At 34.8% G+C, this 20,941-nt stretch overlaps 1 protein-coding gene across 3 annotated transcripts in view; it reads left to right on the top strand.

The window, feature by feature from the left end:
- FILIP1 (filamin A interacting protein 1) overlaps positions 1-20,941 on the top strand; it is a 261,103-nt gene that overhangs the window by 224,601 nt on the left and 15,561 nt on the right. For 2 of the 3 annotated variants that reach the window (XM_051997281.1, XM_051997280.1), the window contains exons 5-6: positions 3,958-6,763; positions 12,934-13,157. In XM_051997281.1, the coding sequence (XP_051853241.1) occupies positions 3,958-6,763; positions 12,934-13,140 (3,013 nt within the window). In that variant the 3' untranslated portion in view covers positions 13,141-13,157. The remainder of the gene's footprint in view (positions 1-3,957; positions 6,764-12,933; positions 13,158-20,941) is intronic. The other variant, XM_051997283.1, reaches the window with a different exon arrangement.

The following is a 20,941-nucleotide window of genomic DNA, read 5'->3' as shown; positions in this document are numbered from 1 at the left end:
CTTCTTCCAGGATTTAATAAGCACCCACTCTCTTGGAACTACATACTCCAAAGGTGTTGTCTGGGCCAGTAATCCTTGTTTCTTAAAGCTGAAAGGGATGAGGACACAGCCAGTATATAATTCCTCAGAAATTTATCTTTTGTTTCAAAAGACAGTATTTTCCTTTCTTCTTCCAAATAAAAGTAAAACAAACAGCATCTTATATAGGGAAAGTCCCAGATCACTTCTGGGAACAGTTCTCATTCTTAAAGCAATAGGCAAACATTTAGTTCAAAGCAATTTAGTCTCTAACTGATGGTTAGAGAAACTGATCATTCTTTCTTCTTTCCCTGATAAGGGCAGATAGTCAGATGTACGGAATTGTAATTCAATTTGTAATCTCTACCCATTGTTTCTTATAAAACCTTAGAAGTATATTTTATTATTAGAATCATTAGTATCTCCCCATCCATACCTAGATACACTTTGTTCCAATGTTATTCCACTAACACTTAAAGCAGCAGAGTTCAGAGAAAATTTCCTACACATCCTATCAAATGGTCCACTATAATCAGTAAATACTTCAGTATTTCCTACTGGTGTCATGTCAGTAAAGCCTAACTTGAATATTGTGGAGCCAGGCTCCTTCTCTCCAGACGGATACCTCCTCAATACCTTCTTATTTATCTTTAAACATATTACACACTTTTCAGATCCATTTTTTTTTTTTTTGCAATTAGACATATCTCTCTATGTCACATTTTCTTATTTTATTTCTTTATTAAAGGGAGAAAGCAAGACACACCTTAAGATTCATAGTATAGGTAATATCTAAATAACTTTAGACCAAATTTCACAAAATGTATACCATATATCCATCAGGGCTGACAAAATGTTAAAGCATAGCTCATATAATCTTTACAAATTATCTAATATACAATTTAGAAAGCAACATGATCTAATTAGAAAATATAAACATGTGACCCCTTTAGGTAAGTTACCAGAGAACTTTGTTTTAATACCCAAATTTTTTAACTTAAGATCAAATCAAATACAGATTTAAACTTCTAGTAGCAATACTTCAATATTAATGAGCACATTCTAAAGTTCTAAAACTTTATGTACCAGAATAAACAAATTCACAGTTTTAGATGCATTAATTAATAGTAATTATATAATTTCAGACTCAGAATTCCAATTTAAATACATACAGACTCAAAATTTAAAGTGGCAGAAAATTGCTCTTTCAAGTCCATCTACAAGGCTTTAAGAAACTGGTGCATTTAAATTATTTTCACACCTGTCCAAACAAAACAGTAGTATTTGATCCCTATAAATTAGGGCACTTCATCCCAATTCTTCCTAAAGGGCTATCTTCTGGGACATTAGATAGGTTTTTAGAGCTAGTTATTTTAGATTGTTCCTTTCCCATGGTTCATAGTATTTTGTCCTCTTTAATGAAGGACTCACCCTATCTTATGAAAGGAAAATGGGAGCACCCTATGGATTCTAACTGCTTAGAGTTTCCCAATATCAAAGGAAAATAGGAAACTTTTATGACTCTAAACTACTTAAAGTCTTCCAATCCCAATCCCAATCCCAATCCCAATCAGTCAGTCAGTTCACCAGTTTTTGTCAAAGGAAAAATATTCTTACAAACTCTAATTGCTTAGTTTCTCCCCACCCCTCACCAGTTTCTTGCCCTATTTGAGTTATGCACAACTTACCTGAGTGATTTCAAACTTTTCTCAGCTGACTTATCTCCTGAGCTGAATTAATCCTCTTAGTCAGCCTACTCCTGTTTTTGCTTTCTCTGAGAGTCTCTCTTTGGGAATTTACCTGGTCAGAGAGGGAGTTCCTGAGTCAAGTCCAAGGATCACTGGAGAATTCTCTGGAAGATACCTGCCTAAAGATCTGATGTGGGAGAGACCTGGTGAGAGGTCCCAGAATGAACTCTCATGAGTATATGGGACAGTGACCCTTACCCAAATTAAAATCAGAGACTCCCAAGATTTAAAAAAAAAAAAAAAAAAAAAGGTTTGATTGTGATCTTGTTAGAAAGAGCAATTTGCAACAGACAAGGTGTCAATAGAAGAAGAGTGCAAAGTGCAAACTATAAAACACAAGATTATGTAAACTCTAAGGCAGAAGCCCTTGTCCCTATATTCTGCCTCTTTCTCCCATTGGCTGGCAAGTTCTAATTTACCCACAAACTAAATGTTGATGCCAGAACACACTTTATTGTATTATGTACTTAAATGCTAATTAAAACTGGGGTTGGAAACAAGAAGGAAATATTTATTTATCTAAGAGAAACAAACACCTGCAGCTTTTAGCTGTAACTCAACTTTTTATTGTAAAGTTTCAAGTCATAATCAGGGCAGGTCAAGGCCATAATCTTATAAGAGTTTATCCCATTCAATAAAAATTTTAATTTGTGGTTTTCTAATATTTCTAATAAAATTTTTCTAATAATCTAATAAAACCATAGGGATCTGCTTGTATTTGAATTTGATCCCTTGATCTATTTAATTGATCTCATTTTATTATTCACATAAGAGCTTTAAGTTACATGTCCTAGGTATATGTTTATATAACTCTTGAAAGAGCATTATATGTTTTATAAAATACATTACATAGATTATGTTGTGGTGAAATCATTAAAACTGCTTATCAAAATCATTAAAACATGATGACACATGGTTCTGTTATAAAGCTGCTACAAATCATTTCCATAGGTTCATCTAGCATTACATGATGCAAGATGAAATCCATTATAATTACATTTACTTTATTAACAGATGATCTAGTCAAAAATATTTAATAAACTACTCAAAACAGATTAGATGAAGACAATGTTTATGTAGTGTGTGTGATTATCAAAGGAACAAAATGTATCTAAATAAACAAATTTTTTGATTGTTTATGACTTTATTTTAAACACATTAAATGGCTACAGAGACATTTTCATATTAACATATGGTATATATGTTAACTATTATACTAACTTCAATGCTTTTATAAACATACTAAAGTAAGTAAAAGAAGCCAATTAATAATAAACAGCCAATTATATGCTGTTTAACTTTGAGAAATCTATAAATGTGTAGATGAATCAACAAGGATTTGTCTAGTGCCTCCTGGTGTCAAAAGATGCCCTAGGATCAAGGATACAAAGACAAAAATAAATAAATCCTTATCCTAAATGAGCCTGTTTTCTATATCATATAAAGAAGAAAGGCTTTTTCAGAGCAGCAACTCTAGAAATTTAAATTTATTTATTTAGAAAAGTCTTTGATTTCCTCCCAACCTTGGTCTCTCTAATAGTAAAATTATATAGTAAAGGAGACAAAGTCATTGGTTAACCTAGTATTTAAAAAAAGGAGAGATAAGAGGGATAGGGGTTTTTGTAAACTGCTGTTGCATTTGTCAAATCATCTTCTTTAGTTTCATTATCAATAAGTAATATTTACTTAGTTTAAATAGTGAGTATGTTATGCATACCTGGTGATTTTTAACATAATTCATACATGGATGGTCCTTAATTTTCTGTTTCCCAGGGTTTATTCTCCATTAAATTTTGAGCTCCTCTGAGAACAAGGACTTTTTTTTGCTTTTCTTTGTATACCTAGCACTTAGGACAGTGTATGCACATAGTAGGTTCTTTATACTTGCTAGTTTATTGACTGGACAAGATGATTTCCAAGAGCCTTTATAGTTCTAACTCTTTAATCCTTGTTTCTGTACTTTTAAAATCTCCTTGCCATCTTCAGTAAATTTCAATTTTATTTTGTTTTGTTTTGATATTGAATTGTCAGTTTTCTACCCTTCTCTTGTTAATATTGGTCTGGCATACCACATACAATTATGGATATGAGATAATTTGTTGAGATGATGATTTCAAATTTAATTTCATAGTAAAATTCAAACATCAGTGTTGATCAATGTATTAATGCATGATTGTGTTTTATATTTCAGGTTAAAAAAGCTTCTTGAACAGGAGAAGATCTATCAAGCTCGAAAAGAAAAAGAAAATACCAAGAGGCTCAATAAACTGAGAGATGAACTAGTGAAACTCAAGTCATTTGCCCTCATGCTGGTAGATGAAAGACAAATGCATATTGAACAACTTGGTCTGCAAAGCCAGAAGGTACAAGACCTCACACAGAAACTAAAGGAAGAAGAGGAAAAGTTGAAAGCTATAACCTCAAAGTCGAAAGAAGATAGGCAAAAACTGCTTAAGTTAGAAGTGGACTTTGAACATAAGTCTTCAAGGTTTTCTCAAGAGCATGAGGAGATGAACGCTAAATTGGCTAATCAGGAATCACACAACAGACAGCTTCGGCTTAAACTAGTGGGTTTAACTCGAAGAATTGAGGAACTAGAAGAAACCAACAAGAATCTTCAGAAAGCTGAGGAAGAACTTCAGGGGCTAAGAGATAAAATAGCCAAAGGGGAATGTGGGAACTCCAGTCTTATGGTGGAGGTAGAAAACCTCCGGAAGCGTGTGCTGGAAATGGAGGGCAAAGATGAAGAAATCACCAAAACAGAATCACAGTGTCGAGAACTGAAGAAGAAGCTTCAAGAAGAAGAACATCATAGTAAGGAGCTCAGGCTTGAAGTTGAGAAGTTACAGAAGAGAATGGCTGAACTGGAGAAGCTGGAAGAAGCTTTTAGTAAGAGCAAATCAGAATGCACACAGCTGCATTTGAATTTGGAAAAAGAGAAAAACTTAACCAAAGACCTTATAAACGAATTGGAAGTGGTGAAGAGTCGAGTTAAAGACCTTGAATCTTCAGAAAGTCGATTAGAAAAGGCTGAAATGAGTTTAAAGGATGATCTAACAAAGTTGAAGTCATTTACTGTAATGCTGGTTGATGAAAGGAAAAATATGATGGAAAAAATAAAACAAGAAGAAAGAAAAGTGGATGGGCTCAATAAAAATTTTAAGGTGGAGCAAGGGAAGGTTATGGATGTGACTGAGAAACTAATTGATGAAAGTAAGAAGCTTTTAAAACTTAAATCTGAAATGGAGGAAAAGGTATATAGCTTGACAAAAGAGAGAGATGAGTTAATGGGAAGATTGAAAAGTGAAGAAGAAAAATCCTCAGAGCTGAGTTGTAGTGTTGACCGATTAAAGAAGAGGCTGGATGGCATGGAGGAAGTAGAGCGAGAAATAACCAGAAGCAGATCCCGAAAAGGACCTGAACTCAGCTGCCCAGAAGATAACAAGATTAAAGAATTAACATTGGAAATAGAAAGACTGAAAAAGCGTCTCCAACAATTAGAAGTAGTTGAAGGAGACTTGATGAAGACTGAGGATGAGTATGATCAGTTGGAACAAAAATTCAAAACCGAGCAGGATAAGGCTAACTTTCTCTCTCAACAGCTAGAGGAGATAAAGCACCAGATTGCAAAAAATAAGGCAATTGAAAAAGGTGAGGCTGTGAGTCAAGAAGCTGAGCTAAGACACCGATTCCGTTTGGAAGAGGCCAAAAGTCGTGACTTGAAGGCTGAAGTACAAGCTCTAAAAGAAAAGATTCATGAGTTAATGAACAAAGAAGACCAGCTTTCTCAGCTACAGGTGGACTACTCAGTTCTTCAGCAAAGATTTATGGAAGAAGAAAGCAAGAATCGAAACATGGGACAGGAAGTCTTAAATTTGACAAAAGAATTAGAGCTCTCTAAGCGTTATAGCCGAGCACTAAGGCCAAGTGTGAATGGAAGAAGGATGGTAGATATTCCTGTGGCATCTACTGGAGTGCAGACAGATGTAGTCAGTAGTGAAGCAGCAGAGGAAGAGACGCCAGCTGTATTTATAAGAAAATCCTTTCAAGAGGAAAATCATATCATGAGCAATCTGAGGCAGGTAGGGCTAAAGAAGCCCATGGAGCGTTCATCTGTACTGGAAAGGTATCCTCCAGCAGCAAATGAGCTAACAATGAGAAAATCTTGGATCCCATGGATAAGAAAAAGAGAAAATTGTCCCCAAACAACTCCAGAAAAAGGACCTCGAGCTAATTCTAGTCCAGGACATCCGGGAGAAGTGGTTCTTTCACCAAAGCAGGGACAACCTCTTCATATCCGGGTGACTCCTGATCATGAGAATAGCACAGCTACTTTGGAGATAACCAGTCCAACATCTGAAGAATTTTTTTCTAGCACCACCGTCATTCCTACATTAGGAAACCAAAAACCACGGATCACCATTATTCCCTCACCAAATGTCATGTCTCAGAAATCAAAAGGAAATGACACAACATTGGGGCCAGAACGAGCCATGTCACCTGTCACAATAACTACATTCTCAAGAGAGAAGGCCCCTGAAGGTGGCAGGGGAGCCTTTATGGAGAGACCCACATCCCCCATTCAGATAATGACAGTGTCAACATCTGCTGCACCAGCAGAAAGCTCTGTATCTCCAGAATCAAAAGAAATGCCCATAGGAAGGACCGTCTTCAAAGTTACTCCAGAAAAACAGACTGTTCCAACTCCAGTAAGAAAATTCAACTCTAATGCCAACATCATAACCACGGAGGACAACAAAATTCACATTCACCTGGGTTCCCAATTTAAACGAAACCCTGCGACATCTGCTGAAGGGGCAAGTCCACTCATTACAGTTAGACCAGTCAATGTGACAGCTGAAAAGGAGGTTGCCACTGGGACTGTCCTTCGTTCTCCTAGGAACAACCTTTCCTCAAGACCTGGAGCAAGCAAAGTGACAAGCACCATCACTATAACACCTGCTACTACATCCTCCACCAGGGGAACACAGTCAATGGTAAGTAGAATAGATTTATAACATATTCATTGAGACTGATCAAGGAGGTAAAATAAGAGAAGCTTTTTAAATATCCCCATATCAAATAATTTAATCTTTTTTTTAAAAGAAAGAACAATGTTCTTACTGCTATTCAGAATTGCTTTTTAATGATGCTTAGAGAAAGAAGAGAGGGAAATATATTGAATTTTAATTAGACTTGGGTTCAGGCCCTACAAGCATCAAACTCTAGAAATACATCTTTTATGAAGTTTTTGTTTGTTTTGGAGGTAATGAGATTAAGGGCTTGCTCAGAGTCCCATAGCTTGTAATATTTGAGGGCTAGATTTGAACTCAGGTTCCCCTTACTCCAAGCCCTATGTTCTATCCAACATATTGCCTAACCACCCTTTATTGGCAAATTTTCAATGTAAGCATTTACACCATATTCCTAAGTATATTTCAAATGGTGGTATTCCAGGCATAAAATGTTACAAACAGGAATTTTTCCAATTATATTTATCTTGGTTTCCACTATGTATTGTTAAAGTAGCATGGTAAGATGATAAAGGGGAAAAAAAAATTTGAGTCCAACCCCCTCTGATATATGAAAATTGTGTGACTATCAGCAAGTTATTTACATTTTATAGCACTCCAACCCACTCTCAGAAATTATAAATTGCCACAATGCATCTCTTCAGGTAGTTTCCCCAGTAAGTTCTCAAAGGCATTTATACTATGCTATAAATCCTTCTGCCCCAATATTTAAGTATGCCTGTTGTACTTGGTGCCATTGCAAATGTTGCCTCTATTTTAAAAATAGAAATATTTTTTAAAATTATAAAATTTTATGATTAGTAATTTGCCACAATTTTTAAAGAAGATGACACTAAAGGAATTTGGGGATTTCTAAAACTCTCATAAAAATGTAGAATTTCTACTAGGAATTTACCTCATAAAATTAATTCATCTTTTATTAGTGTAGGTATTTCCCTCATCCCTTACTATCTTTTTATTTCTCAGCTCTATAATCATCTGCAAAAGTCCTTTTTACCTGGTTGGCTTAATAGTTTTAGAAAAATGTAAGTTGGTGTGGACTATTCTATTCATATCCTAAGTCCAATAGAGAACTGAACTAATAGATCTAAGTTTAAATTCTGGTACTTCCCCGTAGAATTTGTGTGACTTTGGACAGGTTTTCAGTTCCCTGGACTTCCATTTCCTCATAAAATGAGGGAATTAGGCTAGATCCCAGTTTCTTAAAATGTGGGTTGTGACACCATATAGAGTCTCATAACTAAATAAATTATGATTTGTTATCAATAAATGTTTGATTTGTATACCTACTTTATATACCTATATTCCTATAGTCATATAAAAATTTCTTAGGCAAAAAGAGGTTATGAGTGAAAAAAGCATCCCCCTTAGCTCTAATTTTTTTGATACAATGTTTCACCATATTGTAAGGGCATCAATCGATATTTGTCAATGAGTTAAAAAAAAAAAGGGCAAGTCAGTTTCTGAAAAATCAATATGTTTTGTTGTAGTTGTTTCAAGTTCTGATTATGTCAGCTTGGTAAACAGCTAATAATATGAAAGCTCCATCCACTGACCAGCAACTCTTCTACAACGTCTTTTGAAGCAAGTCAGAATGTCTCTAGAGAATACTTTTGGCAATTGTGAACAAATTGGTGAACATAAATGTAGTAGACACTTAACAGCTGGATTTTGATCCAAACATAGGACGTTAGAGAGGCTTCAACTTTTTCCACTTATGTCTTCTTTTCGCCTGAGAAATTTTTATCACCCTATAGCAAAATAAGAGGAGAAAGAAGAAAAGAAAGGGGGAGGCTAATGAAAGGGAGAATAGAAGTAGAAGGGGAAAGGGATAAAAAAGGGGATGAAGGGCTGAAAAAAGGGAGGGCATATTGAGGGAGGAAGTAGTCAAAAGCAAAACATTGGTGAGGAGGGAAAAGAGAGAGAAAATTATAATTTAGGAAAAAATAGGATAACAAGAAATACAGTTAATAATTTTAATTGTGAATGTGAATGAGATGAACTCTCCCATAAAATAGAAGCAGATAGCAGACTAGATTAAAAGCCAGAATCCTACAAGAAATTTACAAGAAATAAATAATAAGAAATAAGTTTACAAGAAATTTTTATGTGACCCTGGGAAAATGAGTATATAAAATAAGTACACAAATAAAATATTTATTGATAACAAATCATAAGGAAATTTATTTTAAAACAATTCTTTGGTATATGTATAATTTTACCATTTATTAAAAATGAAAGCAAATTTGCATTCTAATGATGAAGGTACATGTTTGTTTTTACATAAAGAATTAAATGTTGGCATAATATTTGATATCTTTTAAATTTGGCAAATTTTTCTCAACCCCTACCTTTAGTTAAGATTGAGATCCACAATTTAAGAAGCTTCAAGATAGAATAGAGTCATTTAACACTGTCCATGGTACTCCAGAGTGAAGTCTGATTAAATGGAATTGGAAATAGTTGACAAAATTAAAAAAAAAAATACAACAGAACACAGATAATGTTAATAGTAGTTTTCTAAGTCAATATGCAGCCTATGGGGTTCCTTAGATATAGTTTTGTGCCCCCCTCCTTTCTATTTAAATTTGAGTTGACATCAATATTCTAGGGCATTTAAAGTAACCAATTGAAAATGTAACTATAAGGAAATCTTTGTGAATCTCAAACTTTTAATCATCACAATACAGCTCTTTTAAGGAAGACTAGAAGATATGTGTTTTGGTTATATAATCTGTTTCCTACCTTAATAGAATTAGAAATAGAAATAGATCACATCAGATTTGGCTCTAAGAGAGAATATCTGACATATTTGGTATCACAAAGAAACTTGTCTCACCTTATAGGGAAGTGGGGGAAAAGAGGAAAAATAAAGGGAAAACAGAAGAATTAGGAGAAAGATGTAAAAAGGGGAGGGACTCTAAAGGGGGAGGATTGTTTGAGGGAAGCAAAATACTGGGGAGAAGAAAAGGGGGATAAGAAAGAGAAAAGCATAACCTAGGGTAAATAAGATGGCAGGACATACAAAATAAGTTATTTTAACTGTGAATATGAATGGGATGAATTCCCCCATGAAATGGAAATGGATAGCAGATTGGATTAAAAGCCAGAATCCTACAGTATGTTGTTTACAAGAAACACATTTAAAGCATAGTGATACATATAGAGTGAAGATAAAGAACTGGAGCAGAATATATTATAATTCAGGTGAAGGGAAAAAAACAGGGGTAGCAATATTGATCTCAGATCAAGTAAAAGCAAAGATTGATCGAATTAAAAGAGATAAGGACTTATATCCCAACGAGATTTTAAAGAAAGGAAAGGGACCCACATGTACAAAAATGTTTGTGGCAGCTCTTTTCATAATGAGTAGAAACTAGAAATTGAATGGATGAGTATTAGTTGGAGAATGGCTAAATAAAATATGGTATATGAATGTTATGGAATATTACTGTTCTGTAAGAAACGACCAGTGGGATGATTTCAGAAAGGCCTGGAGAGACTTAATGAACTGATATTTAGTGAAATGAGCAGAACCAGGAGATCATTATACACAGCAACAACAAGACTATATGATGATCAATTCTGAGGGACATGGGTCTTTTCAACAATGAGATGATTCAAACCAGTTCCAGTTGTTCAGTGATGAAGAGAGCCATCTACACCCAGAGAGAGGACTGTGGGAACTGAGTATGGACCACAACATGGCATTTTCATGCTTTCTGTTGATATTTGCTTGCATTTTTTTCCCTAGATCTGATTTTTCTTTTGCAGCAAGATAACTGTATGAATATGTATACAGGTATTAGATTTAATATATATTTTAACATGTATTGGAATACCTGCCATTTAGGGGAGAGGGTGGAGAGAAAGAGGGAAAAATTTGGAACAGAAAGTTTTGCAAGGGTTCATGTTGAAAAATTACCCATGAATGTGTTTTGTAAATAAAAAGCTTCAATTAAAAAAAAAAGAAATAGAACTCTTCTATGGGACATATACCTTCAGATTCTGATTTTTAAATGGAAACTACTGATAGTTTTCTAATTATAGCTTTGAGCTATAAAAAGCTGTTTTTTTTTTCCCTTTTGGAAACAAATAGAATTCCAGGTTCCCCATCCTTCTCAAGGGTTGGAATGCTATCTTGTCTGACTCTTTGCCCAGGAAGTCACAGGAAGCTTAGGATGTTTGCTAAGAAATTTGCTTTCTCTTGACTATGCTTGATGCAGAGAAGTATAGAATTGTAAGTGGTAGTAGTTAGGAAGATCTATCAGGCTATTTAGCCAATTACTGTCTTAGAAAAGCTCAATATCATCTATGGAAGACTGGATAAAAGACTTATTTCCTATGTTCTAGATTCTTAAAAAGACAAGTGCTCAAATTGCTTTAGCATTTGAAAGGCAGTTTCTTTTTTATAGCTACTGGTAATTTCAATACAAGTATTACAGCTACATAGTTTCCTCATCAGCCAATCATTTGGATTATAGGCAGAAATCCTTTAAGAACAAGGTTCTTCGTCTGAAGCTCTTGAATCCCCAAGATAGCTTTGCAGAGATATCAGTGAACATGAATTTGCAGACTTGGATAGGAGATGGGGGAAATATATCTTATTTTCAGTGTAATTCATGTCAAATCCTATATATATACTTCTGCATTAAATCAGTCAAGTCAGTCAACAAGTATTTATTAAGTTCCTATTATGTGCTAGTGCTGAGGATACAAAGAAAGGCAAAAAAAAAAAAAAAAAAAAAAACCTCCTTTCAAGCTGCTCATTGTCTAATGGAGGAACAACATGCCAAAAATGTATGTGCAAACAAGGCAGATAGGAGAAATTGGGGATGATTTAAAAATATTATCCTGAGAAAAGCTCCATAAGTTTCTCCATATTGACAGAGAGGTCTATGACACAATAAAGTTGAAGAATGCTTACATTACAGTAAATAGAATTTCAATGAAATAGATAGGGATTGAAGGACAGTCAAGAAAAGGGAGTGGTCAGGGCATGGCACATCTAGAAGAAGGGGAATATGGGATAAAAAGATATTTTCAGTATTACTTTTAAAATATATTTTGAATACCAGAAAATTCCTGTCTCTATAGTATGTATTTGTTTTGTGATAAGGCAACTTATATTTGTGTTGGTGAAGGATTAAAGCTTTAAAGGACATGATATAGAGGGAAATACAATCTTCAAAGTTTATCTAGGAAAAAATAAAATCTTTTCTTTTTGCATTGCAACAAAACCTTTTGTAGAACCAAAGACTACCACATCCCAGTTGATAGTTTCATAAGCTTTCACCATAGGGGGAAAAAAAGCTGAAATAGTCTTTTGGAATTAAAGGTAATAAATAATAAGTGACATTTATATAAAGGAGCCCTTGTGAGAACAATGGAAAAAGGATTATCTTGGGCATCAGAGGACTTAGGCTCAAATTCCATATCTGATGCTTAATATGTATGTTGTCTTGAGCAAGTCACTTAATCTTTTTAGGCCTCAGTTTCCTTATTTAAAAAATGAGGAATTTGGACTACTTGGCCTCTTGTCCTTCCAATTTTAGATCTATGATTCCAAACTGCGCTATAAAATTTGGAAAATTCTAGGTGACATTCCTCATGACAACTTTGGGAGTAAGTATGACTGGCATTGTTATGCTCATTTTAGAGATTTAAGAAAAAAAGAAACCGAGGGTCATCAAACTTAAATCACTTGCCTAACGGTACCTAGCAAGTTAGTAAATATCCGAGCTTAAACATGAGCTCGTGTTTTAGCAAATCTAAGGTCAGTACTTTATTCCTTTTTATATCTAAGGAGAATCTAGTATAGAGGGAAAAAGACCAGGAAATCTTGTAGTATCTTGGCTATGCTGCTTAATGCTTGATTAATTGTGAGACAGGCCATTTATCTTCTCAGAACCTGTTTCTTCATCTGTATATTAATAAAATAATTGCACATGTTTTACTTCCCAGTATTGTTAAAGATAGTAATGTGTATATCATTGTATAAATCTCTTTCTAGATAAACTCTGATGAGACACTCCCTTGTTGTATCTTTACATAATAAAACTCTAGGTTTTGATGCCTAGGCTCACAGAAAAGCCACCCAAACCAACTTTATTTCTGTTTCTTTTTTCTTTCAGTCAGGACAAGACGGGTCATCTCAGAGGCCTACACCCACTCGCATTCCTATGTCAAAAGGTATGAAAGCAGGAAAGACAGTAGTGGCAGCCCCAGGAGCAGGAAATCTGACCAAATTCGAGCCTCGAGCAGAGACTCAGTCTATGAAAATAGAACTGAAGAAATCTTCAGCCCGCAGCACTACCTCTCTTGGAGGGGGGAAGGGCTGAGGGCAGTGGCTAAGGGGGTATGTTGTGCAGCTATTATGGCTACCATAAAAATCTACCTCCTGTCTGTTAGTGGCAACTGTTTACATGTACTAATTTAAATTGTGAATATATTATTTACCAAATAATGAACTAATAATTACATGTCTTACTGTGTACCTTTGTCTCTGTGCAGGGGAGACAACTTATAGTCAAAATAATGCTTGCAGCATTGTGCACTAGAAAAAGCAGTGGACTGGAAGTTAGAAGACCTGGATTATAGTTGTAGCTTCATTAGTAATTGTGAGGTCTTGGAAATATCACTTGACTTTTCTGTTCTCAGCTACAAAGTGAGAGAAATGAACTAGATGACAGTTAAGGGCTTTTTCAGATTCAGCAGTCTATGATTCTCAATAGCCCTAGTTTAGTATTAATTTGTCTCTGCCATTTTTAATTTCCAAAAAATAGGTTACATAAAACAAAGTAATTAATTATATCTTGTTTTCCAGAGGAAATTTGTGGACAATTTCCTCTACCTCTAAGGAACTCTTAGTTTACCATATGTGTCCCAAAAACATCATTGTTATCTAAAATTTAAAAAGAGAAATCTTTTCTAAATTAATTTCAAAAAATAATTTCCTTCAAAATATAAAATAAAATAAAATGAGTGACTGAGGCTTAATAACTAGAATTGTTATTGTTACTAAATTTCTTTTTGGGGGGAAAAGGAGTGGTGATCAAGAAGGTAGAATTCCTGTAATCTCTTAACTATTTCCTGAATTTTATAGAGGATGTTCTGAAAACCATTAATTTAATGCAATATTACTATAATTAAGAAAAATACAATGTATTTAAATTATATACAGAATGACTGTAGCTTTCAGATGATTATGCTGCAGCCCAACCATATCAATAAATGGCTCAAAGGAATTGCTGGTGTATTGCAATAGGATTCCAGAAAAAGAAACACAGGACCAGAGATTAAATGTTGGAAAGGACTTCAGACATTGGCTAGTCTATGTCCTTCATTTTACAGATGAAGTAGCTGACATCCAGAGAAGTTAAGTGCCAAGGACATGCTGGTAGTAAGCGACAGAGCCAAGATTTGAACCCAGGTCCTCCGATTCCAAATTCAGGATGCTTTTCATTGTGCAAAGATTCATATGCTGCTTAGTTGGATTCTGATTTTCTCCCCAAGTCACATTGAAATCTTTGTTCATAAGTGTAGATCCAATCTCAGGAGTCTTTGTGGCATGGAGAAGTGGATTCCCCCCCCCCCCCCTTATCATTTTTATCCATGTTTATCTCGTTTTTCTTTTCATTCTTTTAAAGCATGTTTTTAATATGCATGAAACTGGGTGTGGATGCAAAAACCAGATGTCATTCTGATGTGATTAATCATATTTAAGTAGACATTGGCAATTACAGTTCATATAACAAAAAGTGAGCTCAAGACTAACAGTAGCTTAGCATACAAGGTCTCACATAGGCTGCGCTTTTGTCTTAATTTTTAAACCATTTGGGTGAACTTTATGAGACTATAACAACCCAAAAGTTACAAATCTGGAATTTCCTTTTTTAATTTGTAAAATATAGGAATTAAAACATGAATTGACTCAAGAATTCCTATTCATATTTTAAAAGGGGGAAAGGGGTAAGTTAATCACCTTTTAATACTTGATTCATGCTTCTTGTCATTGACAGGGCTCTCTGATTTGAATTGTTTATAATAGTGATGGCTTTCTATGTTCCACACTTTCTTCTTGTTAGGCTCCTTTGGTCTGTTGCTCTTGAATTCTTAAGGTGTGAACTCAAAATGTTATTGTTGGAAAGGACCTATGATGGAGCCATGTTGAATTGGTAGAATCCTATTGTTGGAGGAAGAGAGATCAAAGAAGATCAGAAAGATATGAATACTTTAAAAAAGAGACTGAAATAGTATTTCTCCAGAAGATCCTCATCTTTAGATTACTGATTTTTATGCTTGTCTAAAAAAGGTATTTTTCCCCTTTAATAAAGTTGTTGCCCAAAATTTCAAAAACAAGGACATCAAAAAATGGAATCCTTGCTTCACCAGGCAGTATTGTCTAAGATTGACTGCCATTACCCTATAATGTAAAGACAGAGCAAAATGGACTTTCACAGACACTAGGCATCCTAGTCTTGTTCTTTCTTGCTGCCTTTCCTAGGCCCCCTTCTTGATTGCCTGTTTTCTGTTTTGATCACAGTGTTAATATCGCTTACTGCTATTTTTGCTCTTACCTGCTTATGATATGCTTCCTGATTCTCTATGAGAAGACAGTACCATCAGCGCAAAGGATGCTGGGAAAGGTTTAACGTTTACACATCTGCATCTTGGAATAGCTTAGCCTACAAAATGCCTCTACTAAGAAAACTTAGCAGAACTAATACACGTTTGCTTTCAGAAATGTTGAAAAGCAATCTGAGATAGTTTCTCTTTGTGATTTTAGAACATTCTCTACATTTATTGTATAACTGTTTGAAGCCATGTATTGGAAGTGAAAATCCACTGGGGATAGGAGGTGGAAGATTAAATGCATACTAGCTTTTGGCTCCCATTTGTTTTTGTTTTTGTTTTACCTTAATAGTATTTTTTTCCCCTCAGTCAGTTATATGTTAAGTAAATTTGGGGCATTCATTTTTGTTCTTTTTTTGTGGGGGAGCAGTAAAACAATCTGGGTTAAGTAAGTTGCCCAGCTAGTAAGAGTCAATTAAGATCTGAGGCTGGATTTGAATTCAGATCTTCCTGACTCCAGGGCCAGCACTCGATTCATTGTGCCATCTAGTCATTCCTTTAGTATTAATTTTTTACAAGGTTTTCAATTCCAAATTTTTCTCCCTCCCTCCTCTCCCCTCTTCCAAAGATGGGCAATTTGATAAAATTTATACATGTGTTATCATGTAAAACATATGTTCATATTAGTTACAATTGTGAAAGAAGAAACAGATCAAAAGGATATATACATACATATATATATATAAAATACATATATAAACTAAAACATGAGAAAGAATAAAGCAAATGAAAAAGTTATACTTCAATTTGCATTCAGAGTCCATCAGTTCTTTATGTGGATATGGATAGTATTTTCCTTTATATGTCCTTTATACTTACCTTGGATCATTGTGTTGCCAAGAAAAGCTGAGTCATTCATAATTGATTGTCACACAGTGTTGCTCACACTGTGTATGTACAATGTTTTCCTGGTTCTGCTCATTTCATTTTGCATTAGTTGTACAAGTCTTTCCAGGTTTTTCTGAAATCTGTTTGATAATCATTTCTTAGTATTCCATTACATTAATATACCATTGCTTATTCAATGGCTTCCATTTGTGATCATGTTTCTAAGATGCTTTGGGGTAGGTTTTTGTAGGAGTAAGTATGATGTGTTACTCAAAAAAAAAAAAAACCCTAATTTTTCTTTTACCTGTTTCAATATGTGTTGTCTAGTAAAATTTTAAAAAGACAATCAGTCAAATTAGCTCTCTATGAAAAATTTCTTCCGTTAGGAGAAATTATTTCCTGGGAATAATAATTATAGGCATTTGTATAGCACTTTGGGATTGCAAATTGCTTTATATACATCATCTCACTTGAGTCTCACAATAACCCTGTGAGGTAGGTACCATAGGCATGTTATTATACCCATTTTATAAATGAGGAACCTAAGGCTCAGAGGGCCCAAATAACTTGCTCATGATTGTAAAGCTGTTAACTGTCAGAGTAATTATTAACCCAAGCCTATTCATCAAGATGCCACATTTCTCTTGTGAATTAGGAAATTATATTAACATGGACAAATAAGGTAATAATTATTTGCACTATAGTCCCAATTTTCTTTATGAAAAAATTTGGGATTCATGTTTTTGTAACTCCTCCAAAATAGTAGTTGCCAGATTAGTATAAAAGTTACTAAAGGGGGAAAAAAACCAAACAAACAAGCCTGTCTCTACTTGTGCTGAATAATTATATTCCTGCTAACAATATTCTAGGGTTTCTTGACGGGGTTGGGGTTGTGGAGGCAGAACAGGCCTGGTAGTTGGGATGTTTTACTGGGCTCTCTGGTTAATTTTCTTTCATTTAAAGACTTTAAATACATAAATACTCTGCCATAGTATGTAGTCTTATGGAAAGAAAACTGTTCCAAGAGCATATGACCCCCAAAGAGAATAGACTTTCTTACTTCCTAGGAAAGTCCAAATAACATATATTACAGAGACTTAGTTGAGAATAAAGGGTCTCTCAGTAAAGTGAATATAAGGATGATACACATCATATGTGATGGAAGAGTGGGGAAAAGGGAAAGGGGGGAAAATATCTCTGTGGAATCTTTTATGCTCAATCTCTAGACTGAGCATAGTCTCATGTATCACAGTGGAACCTTTTTTTTACCAAGGAAAAACTGAGTGAAGAGTGAAAGGAGGCAGCAAAATAAAGTTCAGCTGCAACATAGGGGAGGGAAGACACAGTCCATACCCTAGACAGTCCATTCCTCATCCTCAGAGCAATTGAAGTAAGTCCTCAGAAAGGGCTATCATTGCAGTGCAACACTCTAGGCAAAGTGCCTAGGGTAGGAATGCTAGTATGGTCCCTCTGTTCATCAGTTTTCTTCATTTCACCCTAGTTACAGCTCTAATGATTTAGATTTGAGGACTAGAAAGAGGAGAGAAGAAAACAAGCCATTTTTTGGGGGGGGAGTTTTATCCCACTATCCAGGAGGCTGTCACTTCCCTCAAAATATTCACACTCATTATGGAGGATAAACTAATGTCAAGATGATCTTGTGTTACCACTTAGACTTTGCTCTCCTTTTGAGTCTGTCACTCTTTGAAGGAGTGATAGGGCAATGAGCCCTTATAGGGAAATAAAAAATAAAGTAAAAAGAAATATGAAAAGTGCAAATAGTCATACTTAGTAAGGTATGCTGCTTCTTTCCCATTCCACAACGCTGAACAGAGCAGGATTCAGAGGCGATAGAGCTGCAGGAAGAGCACTAATGTATTGGCAATTCAGAATCAATCACACCATTGGTGCTCATTAATACTAATGAATAAGATCTAGAGAGTCAATTGAAAACCACTGGAGTTTATTGAATAGGGTATCTAGGATTGATATTCCCATTAAATGTCCTTTGTACCTCACAGAAGACAATCACACTGGATTGCTAATGTTAAACCAGCTATTTTCTTAGACATTATTTTCATATGAAATAATATTTGCAAAGCACCTATCATGTGCCTGACATATAGGCTAATAAAATCTTACTCGCTGTCACTTTTTCCCTTCTCTGTAGCTTCAAGGTTGCTGCTTGACAAATTTGCTTGTCTTAACAACTAAATCTCTCTGGACACTCCAAAAATCATCTGTAACAAGGAGGTATCATGAAATTCCAGAGCTGGTTCCTTAGAGATCATCTAGTGACAGGTTTTTAACTTTTTTCAATGTCATGGATACCTTTGGCAGTAAGGTGAAATTTAAGAACTTCTCAGAATAATGCTTTAAATTCATATTAAAATATAGTTATCAATTTTTTTAAAAGGTAAAGCTCCACCTTGGTTAAAAGCTTCTTTGTTAATGATAATTATAGCTTGCATTCATATGGTGTCTGTGCTAAGTCCTTTACAATGATTATCTCATTTGATCCTCACAACAACCCTGGGTACCATTATTATCTCTATTATGCCATTGAAAAAAACTGAGTCAACCCATTACCAGGATCATAAAGCTAGTAAGAATTTGCAGATAGATTTGAATTCAGATCTTCCTGACTGCAGGTCAGTGCTCTATCTACTGCATCACTTAGCTATGTCTTGTTACAGATGAGAAAACTGAGTCTGAGAGAAGTTATGTGATTTACTCAAGGTTAATGCATTACAATAACTGTTACAGGAACCACCTGAGAGTGGCTACTGGGTGTTAGAGGAGTCACCTTAAAGTGGCTGCTGGGGATCTAATTCTGACCAGCAGAACAGATTCTTTCATATGAGAGAATGATAATGATACAAGGAGACTGAGAGGCAGTTGCCTTCCCTGACTTAACATTTGCATCACTAAAGGCTGATTTGCAATTCCTTCCAGTGTGTTATGAGGGCTTTGGGAGAACCATCCCTTCCCGTAATGTTGTAGTCCCCTTTAACCCTTTATAGGCTTTCTGGGTTTCTCACTCATGTGTGGTCCTTAACAAATAACAATTAATGAGTAGCAGTTATAGAATTAGTACTAATCTCCTGATTCCCATTAAATTTTCCTGCTATGTCATAAAATGAATTCTATAGAATGACAGTAAGTATATATTAAGTATACAGGCCTACAGATATATGCATATAGATACAAAGACTTCTGTAGTAATGTGGGATTGAAGCACTGGGCAGGGATAAGGATTGGACTTATGAGTTCATTAGTGTAGCATGAATAAATTTCTCTACCAGTTCTGGAAGGCAATTGTCTTCTATTGCTCTTCAACTTAGGTTCTTAGAGAATTGCCTATAAGCACAGAGCAGTTAGGTGATATGCCTAAAGTCACATAGCCTTTATGTATTAGAGTTGGGACCTTTATGTGTGACCAAAATATTGCATTGCTAAACCATTGGAGAATTTTGAATTTCCTATTAGACACATTTAAAAAAAATATTTTCTAAACTTTTAACTTTTTTTTTAAATGAACAACTTTTTGTCCTTACCTCCAAGGAACTTGATTCAGTTCTATTTTCTGCAATAATATTTTTGCATGACTATTATGAGAATAGACATAAAATTAAATCAACCCCAGTTATTTTAGAATCTATGTAAAAGGAAATAAGCAAAGGTCTATAATGCACATGATTCAGAGCAGAGCATACTAATAGTTTGGTGCCTATTCTTTGTGCCAATTAATATTTTCTCCTTCATAATTAGTTTCATACATTGGGGTAAGAGTCCAAATTTGCTTGTTTTGGGAAAACTTCATCAACTTGAGGAGACGAGCTAAAAAGATTTGCTTGCTTGAGAAAGAAATTATCAGTAATAATCTGGGCCAGAGGGACCCCTATACAAGTAAAGATAAGTTATAGAATTGAAGATAATTTTCATTTTTCTTATGAAATAGGGAAAATAATATGTTACAGTGAATTGAGTCAAACATAGATTAGTTAAGAATCCCATGAGGAATTTATATCATCTTGTCAAAGAATGTGTTGGAGTCAGTGAAAAAGAACTGGTAATCACAAAAGACATTTTAATTAACTAAACTAAGTCCAGATGAAGGGCATTGAGTCCGAGGCAGCAAAGGAAGTTTCTTGAATTCCTTACACAAGACACAATATTTAAATAGAATGGATGCTTATGTCTTAATGTAGTAATAACAGGATCAAATGTTTAGTGGGTGGAAAACAATTTGCAGTCAAGATTTCCCGTGCTTTTTGGGATTGATCAGGTCTCATGAGGCAAAAGGAAAGGCCAGAAACAGTATAGATATCATAGCAAAAACAGTGTTATTACTAGGATCTACCAATTCTATCAGAGATCCCTAACATTATATAATTCTTTTTATTTCAAATACCCATTTAAAATGCTAATTATAATAAAAACTTACATTTCTATAATATGTTGAAATTTATCAATCCTTTTCCTTACAACAACACAGTGAGATGGGTATTTTAAGATGTTCTTTTGCCTTATGCCCCAAGGTTTCCTTTATTCCTGTAGGTCAAGAAAATAAAAAGGTCTTTGACTTCCCTTCTCCTGAATAGAAGGAGCTCCAAAGCATATCCCAATTCCCAGGGGGATGTTGCACTATTTCTGTGTTCTCCTTTTAGAAACTTAGGC

Source organism: Antechinus flavipes, chromosome 4, assembly GCF_016432865.1.
Source record: "Antechinus flavipes isolate AdamAnt ecotype Samford, QLD, Australia chromosome 4, AdamAnt_v2, whole genome shotgun sequence".
Classification (NCBI taxonomy): Eukaryota; Metazoa; Chordata; class Mammalia; order Dasyuromorphia; family Dasyuridae; genus Antechinus; species Antechinus flavipes.
This window is presented reverse-complemented; position numbering and strand designations above follow the sequence as displayed.